Source organism: Ptychodera flava, chromosome 8, assembly GCF_041260155.1.
Source record: "Ptychodera flava strain L36383 chromosome 8, AS_Pfla_20210202, whole genome shotgun sequence".
Lineage (NCBI taxonomy): Eukaryota > Metazoa > Hemichordata > Enteropneusta > Ptychoderidae > Ptychodera > Ptychodera flava.
This window is the reverse complement of record NC_091935.1, coordinates 29,459,413-29,479,348: the sequence shown is the minus strand read 5'-3', so window position 1 is coordinate 29,479,348 and position 19,936 is coordinate 29,459,413. Positions and strand designations below refer to the sequence as shown.

Here is a 19,936-nt window from a genome sequence, read left to right as displayed (position 1 = left end):
CAGGCATTTTTAGAAATGGAGAATGAAACGGCAGCCACAACAATGGTGAATTACTATTCCCATGTCACAGCCAACGTCAGGGGTAAACCGGTTTATGTACAGTTCTCAAATCACAAAGAATTGAAAACAGAAAATGCACCAGCCCAACAGGTGAGCCTTGATTTACGCTTCAATTAATTTTGGAACTCTGTGAGCCATGTTAACCGTAGCATTATGTGATCCATCTATTTATTCTTGAAATCAGATCATGACATCTGATTGATACAGTCTTGTATATTTGAATGAGGCAATAGGGTGAATTGGTTTAATGGGCATATGTCTATCACTCTTGACAATCTGTGTAAATTTCATTTACATCAAGGAGATCGCATCAGGAGTGTGTTATTCCCTTGATTGTAATTCACTTACTCCAATGATGGTATACCTACTACATCTAGAAACTCGATTATTCCTCGTCAGAGCTTAACATGGCAGTTCTCAGTAGAACTAGATCGCAGGGGTTTTCAACTACCCACAAATCATTGTGTTTCATCCATAGTGGAAATGAAACTCTACCTTTACATACACAAATTCAGTTTCTCCTCCGGCAGCGTGCATTACAGCTTATCCTTGAGGGCTGCACTGTTCCTCAATGATGCATTTCATAGAGGAAAGCAAAATTATCACATTAGGTATACAAGAAAAGGCAAGAAATCCAACAGTTTCAAGTTCAACACTACCTAATTTCTTCCCTTGACACATGAATTTAAAATTGCAGTAGCGTATCAAACTATTTTAACTAAAAGGTGTAAATTGTTGCTCAAACTTTCTTTAAGTAAACTTTGAACTATTCTCTTTCCAAATCAAACATAAAAGTCAGAGCTTACCATGCAGATTTAGGAGATACACAAATTACCTTACATTGACCACTGCCTCAGTGTTTGAAATTCAAAATGGCTGCCATCCCTGTGTTAACTCTATGGGCAAAAATTTTAATTCTGATTTTCACTAAAAACAAAACAGTAATAACATCATTTACTCCAAGAGCTTTAAAATGAGCCCCCACAAGCAGTAGACCAGAAAAGTATCGTACAAAGTCTAAACATCCGTTTCTAATTCACATCCTAACTTTATGCCAATGAAAGTGTTTGATGAAATATATACAGGAGTGCTGAATTAGCCTGGAGTGCCAGCATATATACCATGATAGTGGTAGGGACGACCAAAAATGAAAGCCATTTCTTAACTTCTTACCATGACATACTGCTCTGTCAGTGAACACATTTATTTTGGCATTGAACAGAAAATTGAAAGCGTGTAAACTGATGTTTTTGGCAGAGTGACTTTCAGTGTGTTGCACTATCAATACCATAGATGTTGTCCTGTATTCTTTCAGACGGCAGCAGCTCAGGCTGCGCTTGCGGCAGCCCAGTCACTCATGCCTCAATCACACGGTGCACAGCCGGGAGACACCCTGGGTGGGCAGAACACAGTTCTCAGAGTTATTGTTGAAAATATGCTTTATCCAGTCACCGTGGACATCCTACACCAGATCTTTTCCAAGTTTGGCGCTGTCCTCAAGATCATCACATTCACTAAAAATAGTAAGTGAAATCACTCTGGCATGCCAGTCACAAAATGAAGTGCAATGTTTTGCATGTGGGCTTTTTGTTTCATGATTCCAGTGATTTGTTAGCAATGAAAACTTTCCACATAAATTTGCCCATGACAGTTATATCGTCAGTGTCTGAGCGTATTCATCACTAGAGGGCGCTCTACCAGGAACCAGACTTCGAATTTGTGACCTTGATGCAGGAAACAGCTGAATTATGTTCTTCGTCTTGATGCGTTTATTCTTTGTGTTTGAAAGAATTTTTGGACTCAATTACATTTGACTATTGGTATATACCAGCATTTGGTTATGTATAACAGTGTCTCTTGTACTTTTCTATGAGCAGTGATAAATGCTGATTTCTTTATAGAAGCAATTGTTAGAAATTCGCATGTCTTTTTATTCCCTGTGCAGACACTTTCCAGACCTTGATACAGTTTGCAGATTCAGTGTCTGCGCAAGCTGCCAAATTGGTAAGTCGTGAATTCTTGAAAAGTCGTGGCAAGTTTGTTGACGAAAAGAAATGACTCCTGGGAAGTCTTGGAAGACAAAGTAAAGCAAGCAAGGCACGGTGGGCGAATTGAACAAAGCAGAAAAATAAATGAATGTTCAAATGTAATGATCGTACTTCAGAGAGGCAGAGGCTTCTAACATTTTTATTTTACTTCCAGTCTCTCGATGGACAGAATATCTACAATGCTTGCTGCACATTGCGCATTGACTATTCCAAATTGACTACCCTCAATGTGAAGTACAACAACGAGAAGAGTCGTGATTACACAAGGCCAGATCTACCCTCAGGTGACGGACAGCCTCCGATTGACCCCGCAATGGCTTATGGTAGGTCTGCCGTACGGTAGGCTTCGATCTGGATGAAACCAGTTTGAACAGGTTTCAGCGGATCAGATTGGAGCCAGTTACATTCCCCAGCAGTCGATGAGCCAGACATCTGGTTTGAACTGGTTTTCCCCCAGATTGAAGCAGTGTGAATCCTACAGGCAAAAAATAAAACTCTAACCCAATCTGACTGGTTTGAACTGGTTCTCAGTGTATCTCAACAAAAATCTTAACTTCTTTCTATCTCACCGCTGATGTCCATCTTGACTTGTATATGCACTAGTGGGCACTAACATTTCAACAACTGAACTAGTAACTGAGTAACTGCTTGATCACACAAATCTATTCTGTGATATTCTGGTGATGGTTTATGTTGTGACAGATATTTACACCTAGTTCTTTCATGGAATCTTGAACTTGAAAATACTTACTTTTCTCTCTTTTGCTATGTATTCTTGCAGTTCTACTGATCTCTGTGCTTTTTGTTCTCATATCAATTGTATTTTCACCTGCACAGTCAAACCGCACTCAGTTCATTTGCTTGTCTATTTAGAATGACATACAGCTTGTTAAACATGTCCCACTCGCATTTTCATTCATCATGCTTACTTGTAAAAACCATGCAACTTTCACCCCTGCTGATGACCTCGGTGGAATGTTCCATTTCACCCGTCAGTGGGGAGAATGGCATTTGTACACTCTTTCTGACTTTCTCAGCCTCTGTATAAGCTAGTAAGGCAATGCCCTATATTGATCTGCAGCTAAAAGCTGTCCTTCCTCCAATAACATTGTTATTGAGCAAAAGTCATCGAAAATTATACATATCCAAAAAAACCAAGCAACTGAGCGAGAGTTTAGGGCATAATAACTCAGGAATATTTATTTAATTCCAGGGGTGAGTACTTTCGAGATATAACAGAGAAAGGTTCTTGATAAAAAGCAAAATTTTGTTTTAAAACAAATTTTAATACACAATGTTCTTGTAAAGGGCCAATATTCAGACTGTTATGACATATCCGAATCAGTCAAGCATGCACTTGCGTTCACTGCGCTGTCCTGTGACAGGTCATAGTGATGAAGAGATATTATCTGTGTTTTGCGTTGTGTTGAACCAGGGATAAGGAATTTCAATCACTGACATGGTCTGATACTTGCAAATGTGAAGAGCTTCTTTTTGCTATAATTGCAGCTCCACTCCATTTTCCATCTCAGTTGTAGATCAGTAAAAGTAATAGACAATAATATTGTACAGAAAGAAACGTTGTCCTGTATGCTGTTTTACTCTACACTTGCTCTTGATGTTCTCTGCCTAATTTGAATTTTGAAAATCCAAACTTCAAAATCATGGGACAGTTCTGTAATCAGGAAACATAGTTGTAAACTACATAGCAAATGTTACAGTCTGACATGCAGTTGGTCAAAGGAAGTCTTCATACGGAGCATGTTCCTCAAATCTAGCAAGAATATTATCAAAATTTAGGATGGGCTTTACAGAAAGTTGAGGGAGTCACAAAGTTGTACACAATCAGCACAAATGCTCACGCTAGCATTTGCACCGACAGTCATCTCTGGCGTTAGTACCAATCTCATCGTAGGAATTATTTGGTAGTGCTCACTTTGTCTGCATCAAAAACCAAGTAACTAAAAATGTTTGTTCTGTGAAAATATCCGAAAGATGACATCTTTGTGAAATAGATAGCCCCAGAGATGACTGCTTATCTGCATATACTCAACATTTCCAATGCATTGTTATAGTGTAAGAGTTCTTTTACTTGTTCCTCTGTTGCCATGACATCACTTACTCCCTATTTCAGCATCATGTGTGTTGTGAAAACACCCCATCCAACATGCAAAAATAGAGGATTAGAGACATACATGATCTGTAAAAGTTATAAAGAATCTTTCTATTCTCTTTTTCTTTTTCTTTCTTTCTCTCTCTCTTTCTTTCTTTCTCTTGCTCTTTCTCTTTGTCTCTCTCTTTCTCTCTCTCCAACAGGTTTGCAATCATTCATTATATAACAAATACCCGCACAGGATTCGCAATACACCTGTATAACCACAGTATTAACATTTTTAGAATGTCATCTTGTAATGTTTTTTCATATGCACTTTTTTTTTCTGTGATTTTCATTAACATTCACCGAATCGAAGCAACATTGCAACATATACACACCTTCGATTTTCAGACCATTGTACATTTGATCATAAATTTTCGCTTTTTTTTTGTTAATTTCTCTTCCAACATATGACATGTGTTTTTTCTTGCTAACTTATCCCCACCCCTGTATTTTCAGGCAGTGCAGCGCCTGGTATGTTGCCCACCCCATTTGCTACCGCCACAGGGGCTGCTTTTGCTAACCCAGCATTGGCTGGATACGCGGGTGCTACAGGTATTCATTATTTCCATAATAACAAACTCAGTAGGCATTCTATAGCCTCTTTTTTCCTCATCTGTCTTTTTTCCTTCCTTGAATTTTAGCTGAAGATTAAAGAACCTCTGAAGATCTGTCTGTCTGTCTCTCTCTTTCTCTGTAGGCCAGTCAGGAAAAGTGGCTTATAAAATATTTCTCACCTGTTCATAACGATTCTCCAACTGTCATCTCTGATTCGGTAGTGCATGTCACACAAACTGCGCAAATACCCATTTGTAGGACTTAACGCAGGTGCAAATCATTGACCAAATAAAATTGCTTTGCTGTAGTGTAGATGGCATTGACTGGTTCAAACTGGTTCAGACAGGTCTTATAAGAATAGTCGACGCAAAATACTGCGCTCTCAGCGTGGTTGGGATCAGCTGGTTCTAGCTAGTTCAGGCAGGTTTGGCAAAATGGCCCTTGCAAATTGATATGTTGTTGAGGAGATATGACCAACTGGTTCTAACCAGTTCAGGCAGGTTTGGCAAAATAGCCCTTGCAAATTGATGTGATGTAGAGGAGATGGGACCAACTGGTAAACCGGTTCAGTCTGGTTTGGCAAAATGACCACTTGCAAACTGATGTGTTGTAGAGGAGATGGGATCAACTAGTTCTAACCGGTTCAGTCAGGTTTGGCAAAATGACCACTTGCAAAATTGATGTATCATAGAGAAGGTGGAACCAACTGGTTCTAACTGGTTCAGTCAGGTTTATAGAGTCAAAAGAAGTCTGTTCTGCTAAGATTTTGCAAAGAGTGAATTCAAGGTGTGTTTGTATAGACATTATCAATCGGTTGTAATCAGTTCAGAGATTAGAAAAAATTGTGAAAATTTCTGCACTTTCTTTGTGCACTGTATTAAAAAATGTTTAAGTAAGTTCATTAGTTAAGTTTATAGTGGAAATAATTGATAGAACTAAAGTGAGGAAGTTGATAAAAGTTACAAGATTGTTCATGGATGCAACACAGAGTCTTTAAAATCAGATCAAACATGCTTGGTCTCATGATATGACAATGGGCATCAATGATAAGTTACCTGCTTCAAAACTTTAATGACCAGAAGATGTTTGTAATTGTGTTCTGTGATAAAACACATTGATTCAGTTTGCACCAGTTTATCTTGAAAATTGTGTTAGCATGTACATTGAGACTGGTTCAAGCCTCATGCCCATCAAGATGTAGATTTTCAAATCCATGTAATTCAAACCAGTTCAAGCAGTGTTTTGAATCTTGTAAGAGCAATAACGCAGGATCAGATCACACCTTTTTATCAGTGTTATTTACTGTGTGAGCGAATCAAATCAGTTATAAGTGTTCTGTCAAAAACAATTTTCCTGTGACTTTCAGATAATCTTTCGAAAGTTATTTTTCTGCTCTTAAGATCACGTCGATATTTCTTACTTTTACAGCTCTTGTATTTGTACCTTATTTTTAACTCCTGCTAATAGCGTCGGATTTCAGTCTACACTGACCCCCAGATCTCTGTCAATACTTTTCAGTTCCTGGAATGCCAGGGATATTCCCGGCAATGCCAACTGCAGCTGCGGCTGCCGCCGCGGGACTCCGGATGGCCGGTCAGATGCAGCAGGGATGTGTGCTCCTAGTCAGCAATCTCAACGCAGAGGTATGTCATCACAGTACCCATTCCTTTTAATCTTTCTCCACATCAGACATTCTGTTTTTATTCTTTACTCCTATGTAGAGAACTAGCCACTAGTTTAGATGTGTATTTCGGGGACAGCTTTTCTTTTCTGTCGTAGCGGTATTGTTGGGAGTTTTAGTGCAGTGCTTGTGACAACAAGAGTAAGTGATAAAAGTCGTATATGTGATTCTCCAAGAGAACAAAAATGAAAGAAAAACAAGAAAAGAGTGTGCATACTATCATGATATATCTAACCTTCGGTTAAAATGGAGCTGTTGTAGACTGTTCTATATTCTTTATTCATAGTAGTTCATAACATTGCTATCAGAACTCATGGTGCTATAGTGAATGTTCATCGTTCACGTCACAACTAGATATCCCCATTGTGATGGAACTTTTTCACATCATATGTTCTTTTCGTTTTCTTTTTTACTGTTATTTTCTTCGTATTTTTTTTATTTCCCCCCTTTTATTCTTGCTTTTTGTGTTGCTTTTGTTACTCTGGCTTCTATAATTAGTATTGTTAAAAAAATACCCAATATTATAATCATGCCTTGTAGAATATAATTGCTGGTTCTTAATAATTTCCCATGCAATTTTTATTCTCTCTTCCAGTTTGCAACTTCATGTAACTCACTCCAGAATTCTCTCATGTGTTAAAAATCTCATATTTATTTTTATTATTTTATGTTTTTTTTGACACATTGAATATTCCTGAACTGCCGCTTTCGTAATCCCTGAGTCTTCCTGCATGAAAATCCGTGGATCTTCTGTTATGAATTATCTTCAGTGGCTCCTCTACTCATCATGGAGTTTACCCGGCTATCCACGATTCCTTCAGACTTCTCCATGACTACAACGCTTCACCGTCTCTTATTGCCACAATCTTGCCAGGCTTCACGGCCTCCTCATGATCCATATATCTTCACCAGTTAACAACAACAACAACAACGACAGTCAGATACATCTAGGATTAACATAACAATGCTGCTTGTCTTAGTTTACACCTTTTTCACGGCCGAAAACAATCCCAGTGAATAAACTTTCAAGCAAAAATCTGTCAGAAGCTGTGTGTTGATTATAACTTTGGAACGAGAACATATCAAAGTTTACATAGATCAAAACAAAATGATAATTGCAATGATGGTCACATTCAAATGCCAATAACTGAAATTAATAAAAAGATTAACACACCAGGCTGTGAAAAAGTTCTAAATTTCAGCGTGATTGTTACTTTGCTTATGTAAGGAGATGGGGCTATTCATTAAAACATGTAAAAAAATCACCTCTGTGCTTATGTTGCTGCAAGTTTTTTTCCCTCAATTTTGTAGATCCATACATAGGGTTTGCGCATGCCTACTTAACTTCCTCACAACACACTGTTCACCATTACTGAGTGTTTCTTGTTTGGTGATTCCACCCCATTTATTTGTTAATTATATAATGATTACATACAGCTTTTCAACTGTGCCATCAGCATGCTGTTTTCATTTGTTTGTCAATAACATGTTATTAAATTTGAATCACTTTTTCAGCTTACTTCAAATAGGGACATCTGTCTATTTCCGTCAGCATGTATTTTATTTCTCTTTGTATTCCGGCACACCATTTTCCATCATTTTTTTTTTCCAACTTTCTATCTCTTTAGGTATGGTGCGCTGCCTGCTCACTGATTCCCTCCACCCTGCTTTTTATACTGTTTGTCACTGACGCCTTATACACACTACAAAAAAAAATCATGTTTAATATAACAGGTGTTGCTGTCTATGATCACACACACTTTTATCATCTGTGCCAGGGTTATATCCATCGCTCATTTTGTCTTCTTAAATTCTGGCAAGCAGTAAAATGATGTGTTCCTTCACATTCCGGTATCGGAATTTTCCCCCTGAAGTAACTGGCATTGTGCTGTTTTTGTCTGGCGTAACAAATCAGTAATTTTTATCTTCACACTAAATCTCTCGTCTCATTGTGCAAAACTAGTCATAGATAAAATGGAAAATCTCACAAATGGTTGCATCCTTTGGTGTAAGTTGTACAAGAACCCAATTTAATAGCTTGACTTGGCTGTATGTGGGAGGCTTAATAGAAAAAGAAAACAGCTTCTTAAACTCAGACATGCTAGTTTTACTAACTATACATTGATATATTTGTTATTATGTACATTTCTTGATTAATTTTGTCATATACATTTGTGTACATGCTATTCATATGCTTGTGGGCATACATAGATGTCATAGTGCTTTTTGCCAGGGGCTCTATAGAAAACTAGCATGTCGGATAGTTTGTTATGGCTGTTCTGTTGTCTATCACACAGTGTTTTAAAACCCAGTTTCATTTGGCTAACCAATCCATAACAGCTTACAGCGTAGTATCTAACCGAGTTTTCTACTACTTTGTGTTCAACACACTCTTGACATTGCTTCTTTTAACTGGAGAAAACAAAAAACACAGCAAATCACTCCCTGAACATGCGGGAAAAAATATCATATAATTGCATTGAAATGGATACAAACTCTCGCTTTTGTTTTGATAAATAATCATTATCAATATTACCTCCCACATACTGCTCCTTTGGATGCCATGGTCACATCTTTCCCCCTCGGTTTAACATGGTCATAGCTCTGGCACAGATGTCCAATTTACAAACCTCTCCAAAAGACTTACTTACATTTTTTTTTTACAACGAACGAGAAAGATCAAGATCCAGACTACCTTTTATACCCCCATAACCCCCCACCCCCCCAAATTGCTAATAATTCCATATTTCCACACATGGAATGGCTTATGGAATGAGCTGACACTGACCATCTCAATTCATCTTTCCATCTCTCCTCTATGCCTTCTACTGTGTCCTGTGTATATTGTATGCCTTACCCATCTCTGCCTCTACCTGTGTTGTGTCGTACGTACGTACGTAGCTGGTCACGCCTGAAGTTCTCTTTACTCTCTTTGGTATGCACCCTTTTTATGTTATTTTTCTCGAGTCATAATTTAACAACAGTAGTTATAGTAGTTTTCATAGCTATTGTAGTTGTGTTAAGACAAATTTTTTTTTAAGAATATTAAAAAAAAACAAGAAAAGTACCTTGCATGCGGAATTTGGATTAGCCTATGCTAGTTTGATCTTGTAGGGGTTTGTCTAGATTAAGACTAGCATGCTTCCAACTGCATGAGTGTCTGTACAAAAAAAAAGAAAACCAGATATTAAACAAAGTGAGAATTGAGTATTTTTAGTCTGCTGCACTGTTTCGCTTTTGTTTGTGTATTTTATTTTGCACTTGCCATCACTTGAGGACTGAAAAAAAAAATTTCCAAAAATGTGTGGATTTTGCATGACATGTCAAGAAATATGATAAACCACACTTTTCCTGTCAGTAGAGAGAAATTTGCAATACACGTTGCAAAAGAAAATTTTTGTGAATTGCTGAGCCAAAGATTGATGGAATCATCTAGTTACCGAGCCATTTTCGCACCATGAAGTTGGACTGCTGCACTTTTATCTTTTTTTCTGTATTTATTATTGCATGATTTTATATTAACTTGTCGTTGGTCATTCTCTCTCTGTTTTTCAACAAGATTAACTTCTCTATATATTTATACCTCGATGTATTTTTTATGTTTTGGCCTGCTGTTTATTTGCGCTTTACTATCATCATCAAAAAAAAAAACTAATTGTTTAGTCTTTGGTGTGCTTTTGACATTCACTAGAGCAAAGAAAAAAAAATTAATCTCTTCATTTTCTGTTGTTAAAAAAAATTGCACTTTAATAACCAAATTTCTGAAACCCATCTTGAATTCACCCCCTCTCCTGTTTTTGTCACAGTTTGTTTATTATTTCGGCATTGATATTCTTTCTGTATGGTCAGACATGTTGTTATCAGAGAGGGGACCTATTCCTACCGAGAATGTCTCTTTCGTTTGTTTGTTTGTTTGTCGTTTACTTTGTCCATCTCATCTGAAGAGCCCAGTACCAGATAGTTCATAAAACGTGCCACAATTTCCTCTTGTTACTAGGGGTCTACGGTGATGTCCATCGTGTGAAAATCATATTTGCTAAGAAAGATACTGCCTTAGTACAGTTGGCTGAACCACACCAAGCACAGACAGGTAGGTAACATTATTTCATTTATTTATTTTATCACCGTTAATATAAACATTTTACATTACAAGTGCAAAGGACTGTAGCGTCCATGCAAATATGAATTAATCTATAATATCCTTGAGATATAAATGCTAGTAGCCATACTGTAATATTTTTTGAAATAATTGCAGTGCTGAGCAGAAAACAACTTTTGAAGTAAATGTACATTGTAGTAAAAATAATTTATAGATAACAAGTTATATTAAAAAATAATATTCAAACAGTGGAAAAGTAAAAATATTACCTTTTGGCTCACCAAGTTAACCTGTTCACCCCAATTCTGTGTTAAGGGGTCCATAATCACCATTGACAACAATGGGTTTTGGCTAAACCATGGTGATGAAAGGGTTAATTTAATAAACATGACATGGGTTTTTCCCTATTCACCCTGGAAGTTTACAACAACTGTATCATATTAGGGCAATGTTTATATCGTTCAAAAAATTAACACTTGACTGCACATTTTGAGAGGTATTGCATTGACGTGGTGTTTAACAAAAATGTGGAGAGAGAGTGATAGTTGAGTTTACAGATGATGAATGCATTAGATCTAAAGCTCTTGTTTAAGAAAATCCAGGCTGGTAGATGTGATATGTAACTCCACGGTGTAAATTAAATTACTCTTTATAAATACACATACACTTGAAATGTAAGTCATGTATTTCATGGTGATCAGATAATCCTGATATATTGTCAGAACACTTGCTTTTTGAATCTCAAAGCAGCAGTAATGTCAGGGAGTTTGTAATCATAATTATACAGAGCTATGTCTCGTTCCAGTGCATTTGTATCTGGTATTAATGAGCTGGCTTGCATTTAACTGTAACAAAGCTGTGAGCTTAATTGACCTCAACATCCGCACATTGACAATCCATGAACCTCTGTCACTGCCACTCTAGCAATCCAAATTATACCTTATAGATTGCTTCACAGCTTCTCACAACTCATGCAGGGCCCATGGATTTCTCAGTGTGAGTTCTCATAAACAAAGTTTAACCAAATGGCCACAAACAATCAAGTTAATCCATAGAGAAGCTCTTGAGAGATTAACTCAAAACTAAGTATATCATTAGGCATGAAGATTAACTTTATGTCTACTAGTATTAAACATAGGGATTTACTATGGTAATCTCATAACATGGTAATGTATGTCCATTCTTATATGTAAAAGTTTCTCCATTGATTCTGTCAATATTGTCCCATCCTGTAAAAGTGTCTTTCCAATTTAACATAAGCTTACTTCTATGATTATTATTCAAGCAAGACCAAGTCAAAATCGGTATCCGGGGAACGTTGAGATATATTTCAATCCAAAATAGTGGAGTGAGTAATTTGTAGCATCAAAATTATTGACAAGAAAAACAGTGTAATTAAAAACGTCACAGCGGACAAAATGATATAAAATATCTCAATTGGTAGCATTGTGTACTTCCACACAGTCGGTAGTATTTACACTCTGGTACTCACAGAGTACAATAACTAGATAATAACAGTTGCTATGCTGAGTGGTTCCTGCTCAACAAGCTATTCAAAGTGACTATGGAGGGTACCTCAGAATAATTACATAAAATGTGAATAGCTCTGAATGATTAAATAAATGTGTAAATTTAGTTCTTCAGGGAAGCAGCAGAGTGTCTTTTAGCAACTGATATAGTTCCTTGTGCAATTAGCTTTGTATTGTAGTTTAGGAGAAGGGTTGATGTTTTTGGAATATCTAACAAATATGTTCTGTTATTGAATCAGATGTAATATTCAGATTATTGTAAAGAGCATTCTCCCAGTTCACATATTGCACAGTGCATGCATTAAACATGGGACATTTTCACGTGAAATTTGTAGAAATTTTGATCTTTTATGTTTTCCTTTTTTTCTATGCATCCATCACAGCAATGACACATTTGAACGGGGTGAAAATGTTTGGCAAGCCACTCAGGATTACACTGTCAAAACATCAACTGGTACAGCTACCCAAAGAGGGACAGCCGGTAAGTAGAACACTCACCACACTCATGAAAATACTTGCCAAGTGATGAATGAGGTAGTTCCTATTGGACTTCTATTGCAATTAATTATTGTATTTAATGTGTTGTGTGTGTTAGATAGTGTGTCTGTTCAGTCCTTAGTTGTGTATCTCTTTAGTTGTTACACCTCAGAATACATTACTTGTACTTGGACTGTTGACTTGATTGAGAGAGCCCATTGGTCAGGACAGACTTTGACCCAGCCAATCATGCTTTCAGAATGTACATTTATGCAAATGACTCAGTCATGGACAAGGGGGATGTCATCAATGGAAGCTGTGATATGAAGAAAGATATACTTTGTGTTTAATCAAGAAAGTGATCACACTAGATTGAGTTGTCAAATGTTTGTATGTTTACTTGCCAGTAAATACCAGTTATCTATAAGAATGAAGGGATGCCATTAATCCAAATGTGCTCAAAGAGTGTAAAAAAAGACCTTGTTAATGATTCAGTAGAGTGGGTACTTAGTTAATCACATGACGCTGAACTCTTGGCTTAATAATGTCTCCATCATTGTATCTTTGGACACAGGACGCAGGGTTGACAAAAGACTTTACAAGCTCTCCGCTGCATCGTTTTAAGAAACCAGGGTCAAAGAACTTCATGAACATTTACCCACCCTCAGCTACCTTGCATCTTTCAAACATTCCGTAAGTCAAGTCCTTCTCATGTATGTGTGAACAAATATTCATAGGGAGTAGATAATTTCTGCTGTGCATTGCAGTAGTGAACGCCAACTGTCAATGTTGTTATTTGGACTGTAGAGGGCAGTAGACTTACTCATTTGCAGTATATGTGTGTGTGTGTGTGTGTGTGTGTGTGTGTGTGTGTGTGTGTGTGTATTTTCATGTCAGTCAGGTCTGCTTGCTCTTCGCTTGTGCTTTGTCGATCAAGCTCCATCAGCAGTAACTTCCTTTTTATTTTCCGTTTTCTTGTAATCTTCTTGAAGTACAGTTTCTTAATCTTCTGCCTTAGTCATATCGAAGTACCCAGCGTCCCTCTCGTCAACACAGTCTGTATGTGTTTAATGTCATGTTTTATCATGGACAACTGAATTTTAGTCAAGAATAGTATTAATCTATCAACAATAACAGTGCGTATATTAGAAACTGTGATGTGTGTGTGCAAGGCCAATACTTTGTATTTTCAACAGAAAAATATGAAATGATGTTTTCCAAAATGAAAAAATTTGAGAATAGTGACAGCTATAATCCCTTTTATGGCTCACTTCTCTGTCTTTGTAGATTCACCCAGAGAGATTTGCCGCAAGAATATCTTTGTAATCTCTATACTCTTGTCTTTCAGTCCAAATGTTACAGAGCAAGATATCACAAGTGCCTTCAGTAGACATGGGTCGGTGAAAGCCTTCAAGTTTTTCCAGTAAGTCATTTGTCAATATAGCTATGTAAATAAAATCCCAGGACAGGTCCTGATGAATATAGAATAGAAAAACTGCAAGCTGAAAATACTGCTGAATGTTGTCATATCGAAATTTATACAAAGTAGCTCTTAGTAGCGATGTGCCTAGAATTAAACCACTTTTTTCACGTCTTCTTGAACATTTACATTCAAATGAATATTGCTGCTACACAGTGTGCATTGCTACTTAGTTCAGTAAACCATCCGTCTTGCGTTGCATACATATTATATCATATTTAACCGCAACTTGCAGCTCCAAGCATACATGGCAAGAAGACCTTTCTTTGTTGATTATTTAAAATCTTTGAAATCAAGAGTAAATCTCATGCTGATGTTTTTTATTACTGGCGCAAATAAACTTGGAACACCGAAGTCCCTATATACATAGGAAAACCGTTGGGAATATCCCTATATCGCCAAGTAATCAGCCAACAGCGGTATCGCTAGTGCATTGGGTCATCTTACACTTTGTTTATCGAAAACACTGCGGGGTGCCCATGCTGTGTCTCATAGACAAAACGCCTTAGCAGAGGCCGTTCATTTTGCGTGAACGATGGTACAATAAAGAATTGACGTTTTGAGTAAAGTTACGTTGGTAAATTTCAATGACCAGGGAACCTACATCTGATTTTAGTCATATTGGCCCGAAACTAACTCGCTCGTTGTTTGAGATTACACGTTCGTTCGTACCGCGTTCCTTGTGTTAAAATTCACATCCCCCCTGCCGACTGTATATTAATTATGGATGGTATAATCGAGGCTGTCTATGATTTTATCAGTTGGAACAAAAATATTTCGATAGAGTGACTAACACAACCAAACTTTTAAGCATTTTTCTTCAACTTTAAAAATAAGTCATCGCCTAGACATCGCCGTTTTCGTTGAAAATGCTCCATTTGGCATTAGTCGAATATGAACGCTCAGGTTTACCTTGGCCGTGTACTGCCTGAGAGATGGCTACTTCTTCAGCTATTTTTTTCAGTTTCGGTAAAGATATCGCCAACTATTCCTTTCAGTGCTCAGTGCAAGTCTGTTTACGTTTGCAGGAAAAATATATCGTTGGCTCGCCCAACAAATGTCAATGAATTCGGGCGAGTTGGTATCGGGAATCTGGGTGGTTTGAAAAGGTACCGTTTTGAAGCAAAATGTAGGTTATCAACATCATTGATGATATGCCTTTTTTCTCACCGTGTTGTCTCATTTCTCTGTAATTTTTTGGTGATAGCGATTTGAAAATAGTAATTTCTTGTCCGCTGACCGTGGCGATTTGATGTAGCTCTCAGAATTCGAAGTACGAAACGTCGACGTCACTGGCTGGGCTGCGGGCCATGCCGCGGGAGATCAGAAAATACATTTTCAAACTTTGGGTCAAACTAAGTTTACGTTCTCGATCGGATAACGTTGAGGTCAAAAAACAAACTTTGCCATAGCGATTAAAATCTGCAGCATTTCAGCGTTCTTTGCAATTGATGATATGATTGAAACATTTTTATTTAGCCTGTCCTTTTTCATCGTACGTTTCTTGAGAATAGTATGTACCCACTTCAATCGGATACCCCTATGAATAATGATATCATCTGTATGACGCACGCAATAAATGTGATTGAACTATGACTTTCTTGTGTCATGTCAAGGCCGAGACTCGGACACGGTTTACGTCGCCTTTGCCACAGTCGCGAGTGGAGTGATACGTACCGGCCGCCGCGTACTATGCATATAATAATTGGAAGTTGGGAAACGGAATGGCCGTTTTACGCACCCCTCGCCGAGTTTGGAGGCCGATTTCCCTCACAATAAGCCTCAACTATATACTAAACCAGCATCGATGGCCTCCAATACATCTTAGAATTCATACCTACAAGCCTCTTTGCGTCAAAAACGACCTTCTGTCCGTTTTTGGGTGCGATTTCCGTGTTTTTTGACGTGATCGAACACTTTCATTCTACAGCTGTGGGTGGGGTCAGACCAGCCGCGCTGTGATTGGCTAATTTTTTTCCGATCGACCCCATGATGACCTCTCTTGTTTTGATCGCTCGTTTGAGGCATAAATACGGCCCGGTGGTTTCAATCGGTTCGAACTCATATAGGAAATGAAGGCTACTTCACACCTGCTCTACCAAAGTTGTTTTATATTACGATATGGTGAATAACAGGATCATTGTAGTTATTTTGTTTGGAATAAATGGCGAGACACTGGCAAATCGATAGTGCTATGACCCTGTATAAATATAGTAAAGGGAAAGCAATTCCACACGTACACATCGTCCGCGACGCGTCCATAGATTGGTGGTTTGCGTTTAATGTATAGTAATGTGTAATTTTTGTTTCACTGTCTTGTATATAGAACCGATTTCAGGATTTTAATTCCAAGCGCGCCGTCCTCCCTGTCACAACGCTTGTCCCAGTGCGAAACACACACATCCTGTGTAGAAAAAAAACACCAACAAAACACTGCAGACTCACTAGAATGCTTGTACAGAACAGACAGCCGAGAGACACCGAACGAAGTTGATACATCAACACAGATGAGCGGCAACTTAACCACACAGTTGGAAGTCTCAAGTTAAACACAGTTGGTGAAATGTACCTTCACGTCTCAGAACTCGACATCACAGTACATTCGCAGTGAGCACCGTACATGATTCAGTGTCTTCACCACACATCATAACGGGCACAGAGAGTCAAATCCGCCTTCAACTCTATGTTTAAAATTTCGCCAAATTTTCTCCCTGCACAGTTTAATATTGATGAAAGCGTTGCAGATTCAATTTCCTTATATGTTGACCTTTCAATTATGACATTTTGGCATCTGAAAATAGCTATGCGATAATTAATTATTCATATACACAATAGGTGAAAAACACAGTCAACAGCCAAACGATCGTTAACTTGTCATTTCATAAAAATAAGAGGGAAACTCAAAAAAATAAAACGAAAGTTTCATCAGCTGTGTTATCTCAAACACTTTAAGAATTAAAGCGAAATGAAAAAATTAGATTAATGTTTTTTGGGGGTTTTTTTTCAGATATATTTTTCATTTTACAACGCGGCAAATAGGCTTGATTTCCCATAGAAAACAATGACGTATAATACACCGAACAGGCTGCACACTTCTCGCCGGTGCAAATTCCTCAATTTTGAACGAATAATGATGAAATTGAATGAATAATGATGAATTTCTCCATGAAAATGTTTTATTTGCATTTTTTTATTCCGATCACTGAAATATACGGACTGTTGCCGTCCATAATTTGGCGATCTTACGGCGTGTACATATGCAGAGTATGCGTCTCATAAGTTGTACAGCCCAAATATCTGTCATTTTGTTGTAATATAGACCAAATTTGGGCGAATATCAACGATAAAAATTCCAGTAAATTTGAAAAAATAAAACAGAACGGAGGCAAACGGGCGCAAAGTGTCCACTGTCATCGAGCGGTGAACGTTATCGATCGATATTGTTTATTGGAAATTGATATGAAATGTGCGCCAAAATGTGCTGAAACATAAACACATCACAAAAACTGTAAAGAGTGTCGACGATTCAATTTAAGTTCAAGAAACCAACGGATACGTTGGTACTATGGTATGTAAGTCAATATATACGGGTTATTGTGGGCATATTCATGATGACGTGACCTGAACGCATGAGCCGATACGCCAGCAGATTTCGATCGATATTCTATCGAAAATAAATTGATACAATGTGTTCGCTGTCGTCACTAGCAACCGGCCAAAAAGTGCTCCGAGGTAAAAATATGCTTCGCAGAATATGAGACACTCGGGCATAGTTTCGCCCCGCAGTGGTTGTAACAGTCTTCTCGAATATGCCTATCAGCAATCCCTTTCTATAGCCTAATTTTAATGTCTCCGCTAGGTGACAAGATACCATACGTTGTGAGTTCGAACCCGATTGAAACCACCGGGCCGTGAGCGATCTAAACAAGAGAGGTCATCATGGGGTCGATCGGAAAAAAATTAGCCAATCACAGCGCGGCTGGTCTGACCCCGCCCACAGCTGTAGAATGAAAGTGTTCCATCACGTCAAAAACACAGAAATCGCACCCAACAACGGACAGAAGGTCGTTTTTGACGCAAAGAGGCTTGTAGGTATGAATTCTAAGATGTATTGGAGGCCATCGATGCTGGTTTAGTATATAGTTGAGGCTTATTGTGAGGGAAATCGGCCTCCAAACTCGGCGAGGGGTGCGTAAAACGGCCATTCCGTTTCCCAACTTCCAATTATTATATGCATAGTACTTACGCGGCGGCCGGTACGTATCACTCCACTCGCGACTGTGGCCTTTGCCTCTGAGGAGAGGTTTTCAGAAACAAAGCCGAGAAAAGGTCTAGCTTTATCTACGGTTTAGTTTATTCTTCAAAATCACGAAAGCCGTCGATGGCGACCGTAGAGGTTATGGCCGACAGTTGGATGCTTGTAACAGAGATTCCCCGCCACACCACGCCGTGCGCCAGCAGCAACAAGTCGGACCATCCACGCTCGCGCTTTATTTCAACTTGATAATCAGCTGATACACTGAAATTCTCCGAAAACCGAAACCTTGCCAGTATTAGTTCTCACAGAATTTCGCTACGACATGTCGGATAAAAAAACGTCAAAGCCAGGAAGTTTTACCCAGCAACTCGCACGGCCGATAACGTACCGGTACAACGTACCGGTACGATTGGTTATGTTCACAACCGTCTATTCCTCACTTAGAATACGCATCTACTTTACACCGGTCGACAAACCATAGATCCTTGAGAAACGAGGGTCTAAGGACAAACCGGTTTCTTCGAAACGAAATTAGAAATTTAGCGACTTTGAATTTCACTCAAGGAAACACTGTCGCTTTGAATGGATATTGTCGAAGTACATGCTCGAGATATTACATCGCTCGATGGGTGTAAAACGTGAATAAAGGTCCATGTACAACATATAAGAAAGAGACGCACATTGTAAACCTCAACGTAAGCTGATCACTTTATAAAAATGAAAGTTAAAAATACAGATTTAACCACAATACCGGGCGTAATTTACAATTTTTGTGAGATAGTGGAAATGACGGCATTTATGATGACACGCCTGCACAACGAAACGAAGCCAAACGATAGCGAGCTCAATGACAACACCTACCGTTTTCTAACCTACACTCTTTCTTCATTTTGAGGGAAAGTCTGTCAAAACGGTTGCTTCAACAGGTTCCCTGCTCATCGAAATTTACCCAAGTAACTTTACTCAAAACGTCAATCCTTTCTTGTACCATCATTCACGCAAATTGAACGGCCTCTGCTATGCCTTTTTGTCTATGAAACACATGCAGTATGGGCACCCCGCAGTGTTTTCGATAAACAAACTGTAAGATGATCTAACTCACTAGCGATACCGCTTTGGCTAATCACTTGGCGATATAGGGATATCGCCAGCGGTTTTCCTATGTATATAGGGACTTCGGTGTTCCAAGTTTATTTGCGCCAGCAATAAATCACAGTGCGTAAAATGTATCATTATTTAAGTCAAATTCAAGATGGCCACTGGTCTATTGGTTAACTCAAGGAAAATTCTTTAATATTTTGGTACATTTGCTTTAAAATTACCAGTCATATGTCTGATATCACTCTTTTTCATCCCTATACAGAAAAGATCGTAAAATGGCCTTAATACAGATGGGATCAGTAGAGGAAGCTGTGACGGCACTCGTGGTAAGTCATTCTCAGTGAGCCTCCAAATTAATGTGATTAAAATTAAAATTTGATCACAAAAAGATCTTTTGAAGTCAATACTATGATCCCATTGAAGTTTGAAGGATCTGCTAAAGATATTTTTCTAGCAACAAATACACAAGACAACTTTTTTTGTTTCCTTG

General features: G+C 38.2%; 1 protein-coding gene across 16 annotated transcripts in view; it reads left to right on the top strand.

Annotated features, from left to right (window-relative positions):
• LOC139138985 (polypyrimidine tract-binding protein 1-like) overlaps window positions 1–19,936 on the top strand; it is an 83,994-nt gene that overhangs the window by 59,022 nt on the left and 5,036 nt on the right. For 4 of the 16 annotated variants that reach the window (XM_070707654.1, XM_070707645.1, XM_070707647.1 and 1 more), the window contains 12 exons: window positions 4–150; window positions 1,376–1,583; window positions 2,006–2,064; window positions 2,263–2,431; window positions 4,723–4,818; window positions 6,340–6,464; window positions 9,404–9,437; window positions 10,500–10,592; window positions 12,514–12,611; window positions 13,182–13,300; window positions 13,956–14,030; window positions 19,709–19,772. In XM_070707654.1, the coding sequence (XP_070563755.1) occupies window positions 4–150; window positions 1,376–1,583; window positions 2,006–2,064; window positions 2,263–2,431; window positions 4,723–4,818; window positions 6,340–6,464; window positions 9,404–9,437; window positions 10,500–10,592; window positions 12,514–12,611; window positions 13,182–13,300; window positions 13,956–14,030; window positions 19,709–19,772 (1,287 nt within the window). Of the gene's footprint in view, window positions 1–3; window positions 151–1,375; window positions 1,584–2,005; window positions 2,065–2,262; window positions 2,432–4,722; window positions 4,819–6,318; window positions 6,465–9,403; window positions 9,438–10,499; window positions 10,593–12,513; window positions 12,612–13,181; window positions 13,301–13,955; window positions 14,031–19,708; window positions 19,773–19,936 lie in introns of all 16 variants that reach the window. The other 12 variants (XM_070707651.1, XM_070707643.1, XM_070707644.1 and 9 more) reach the window with 3 other exon arrangements.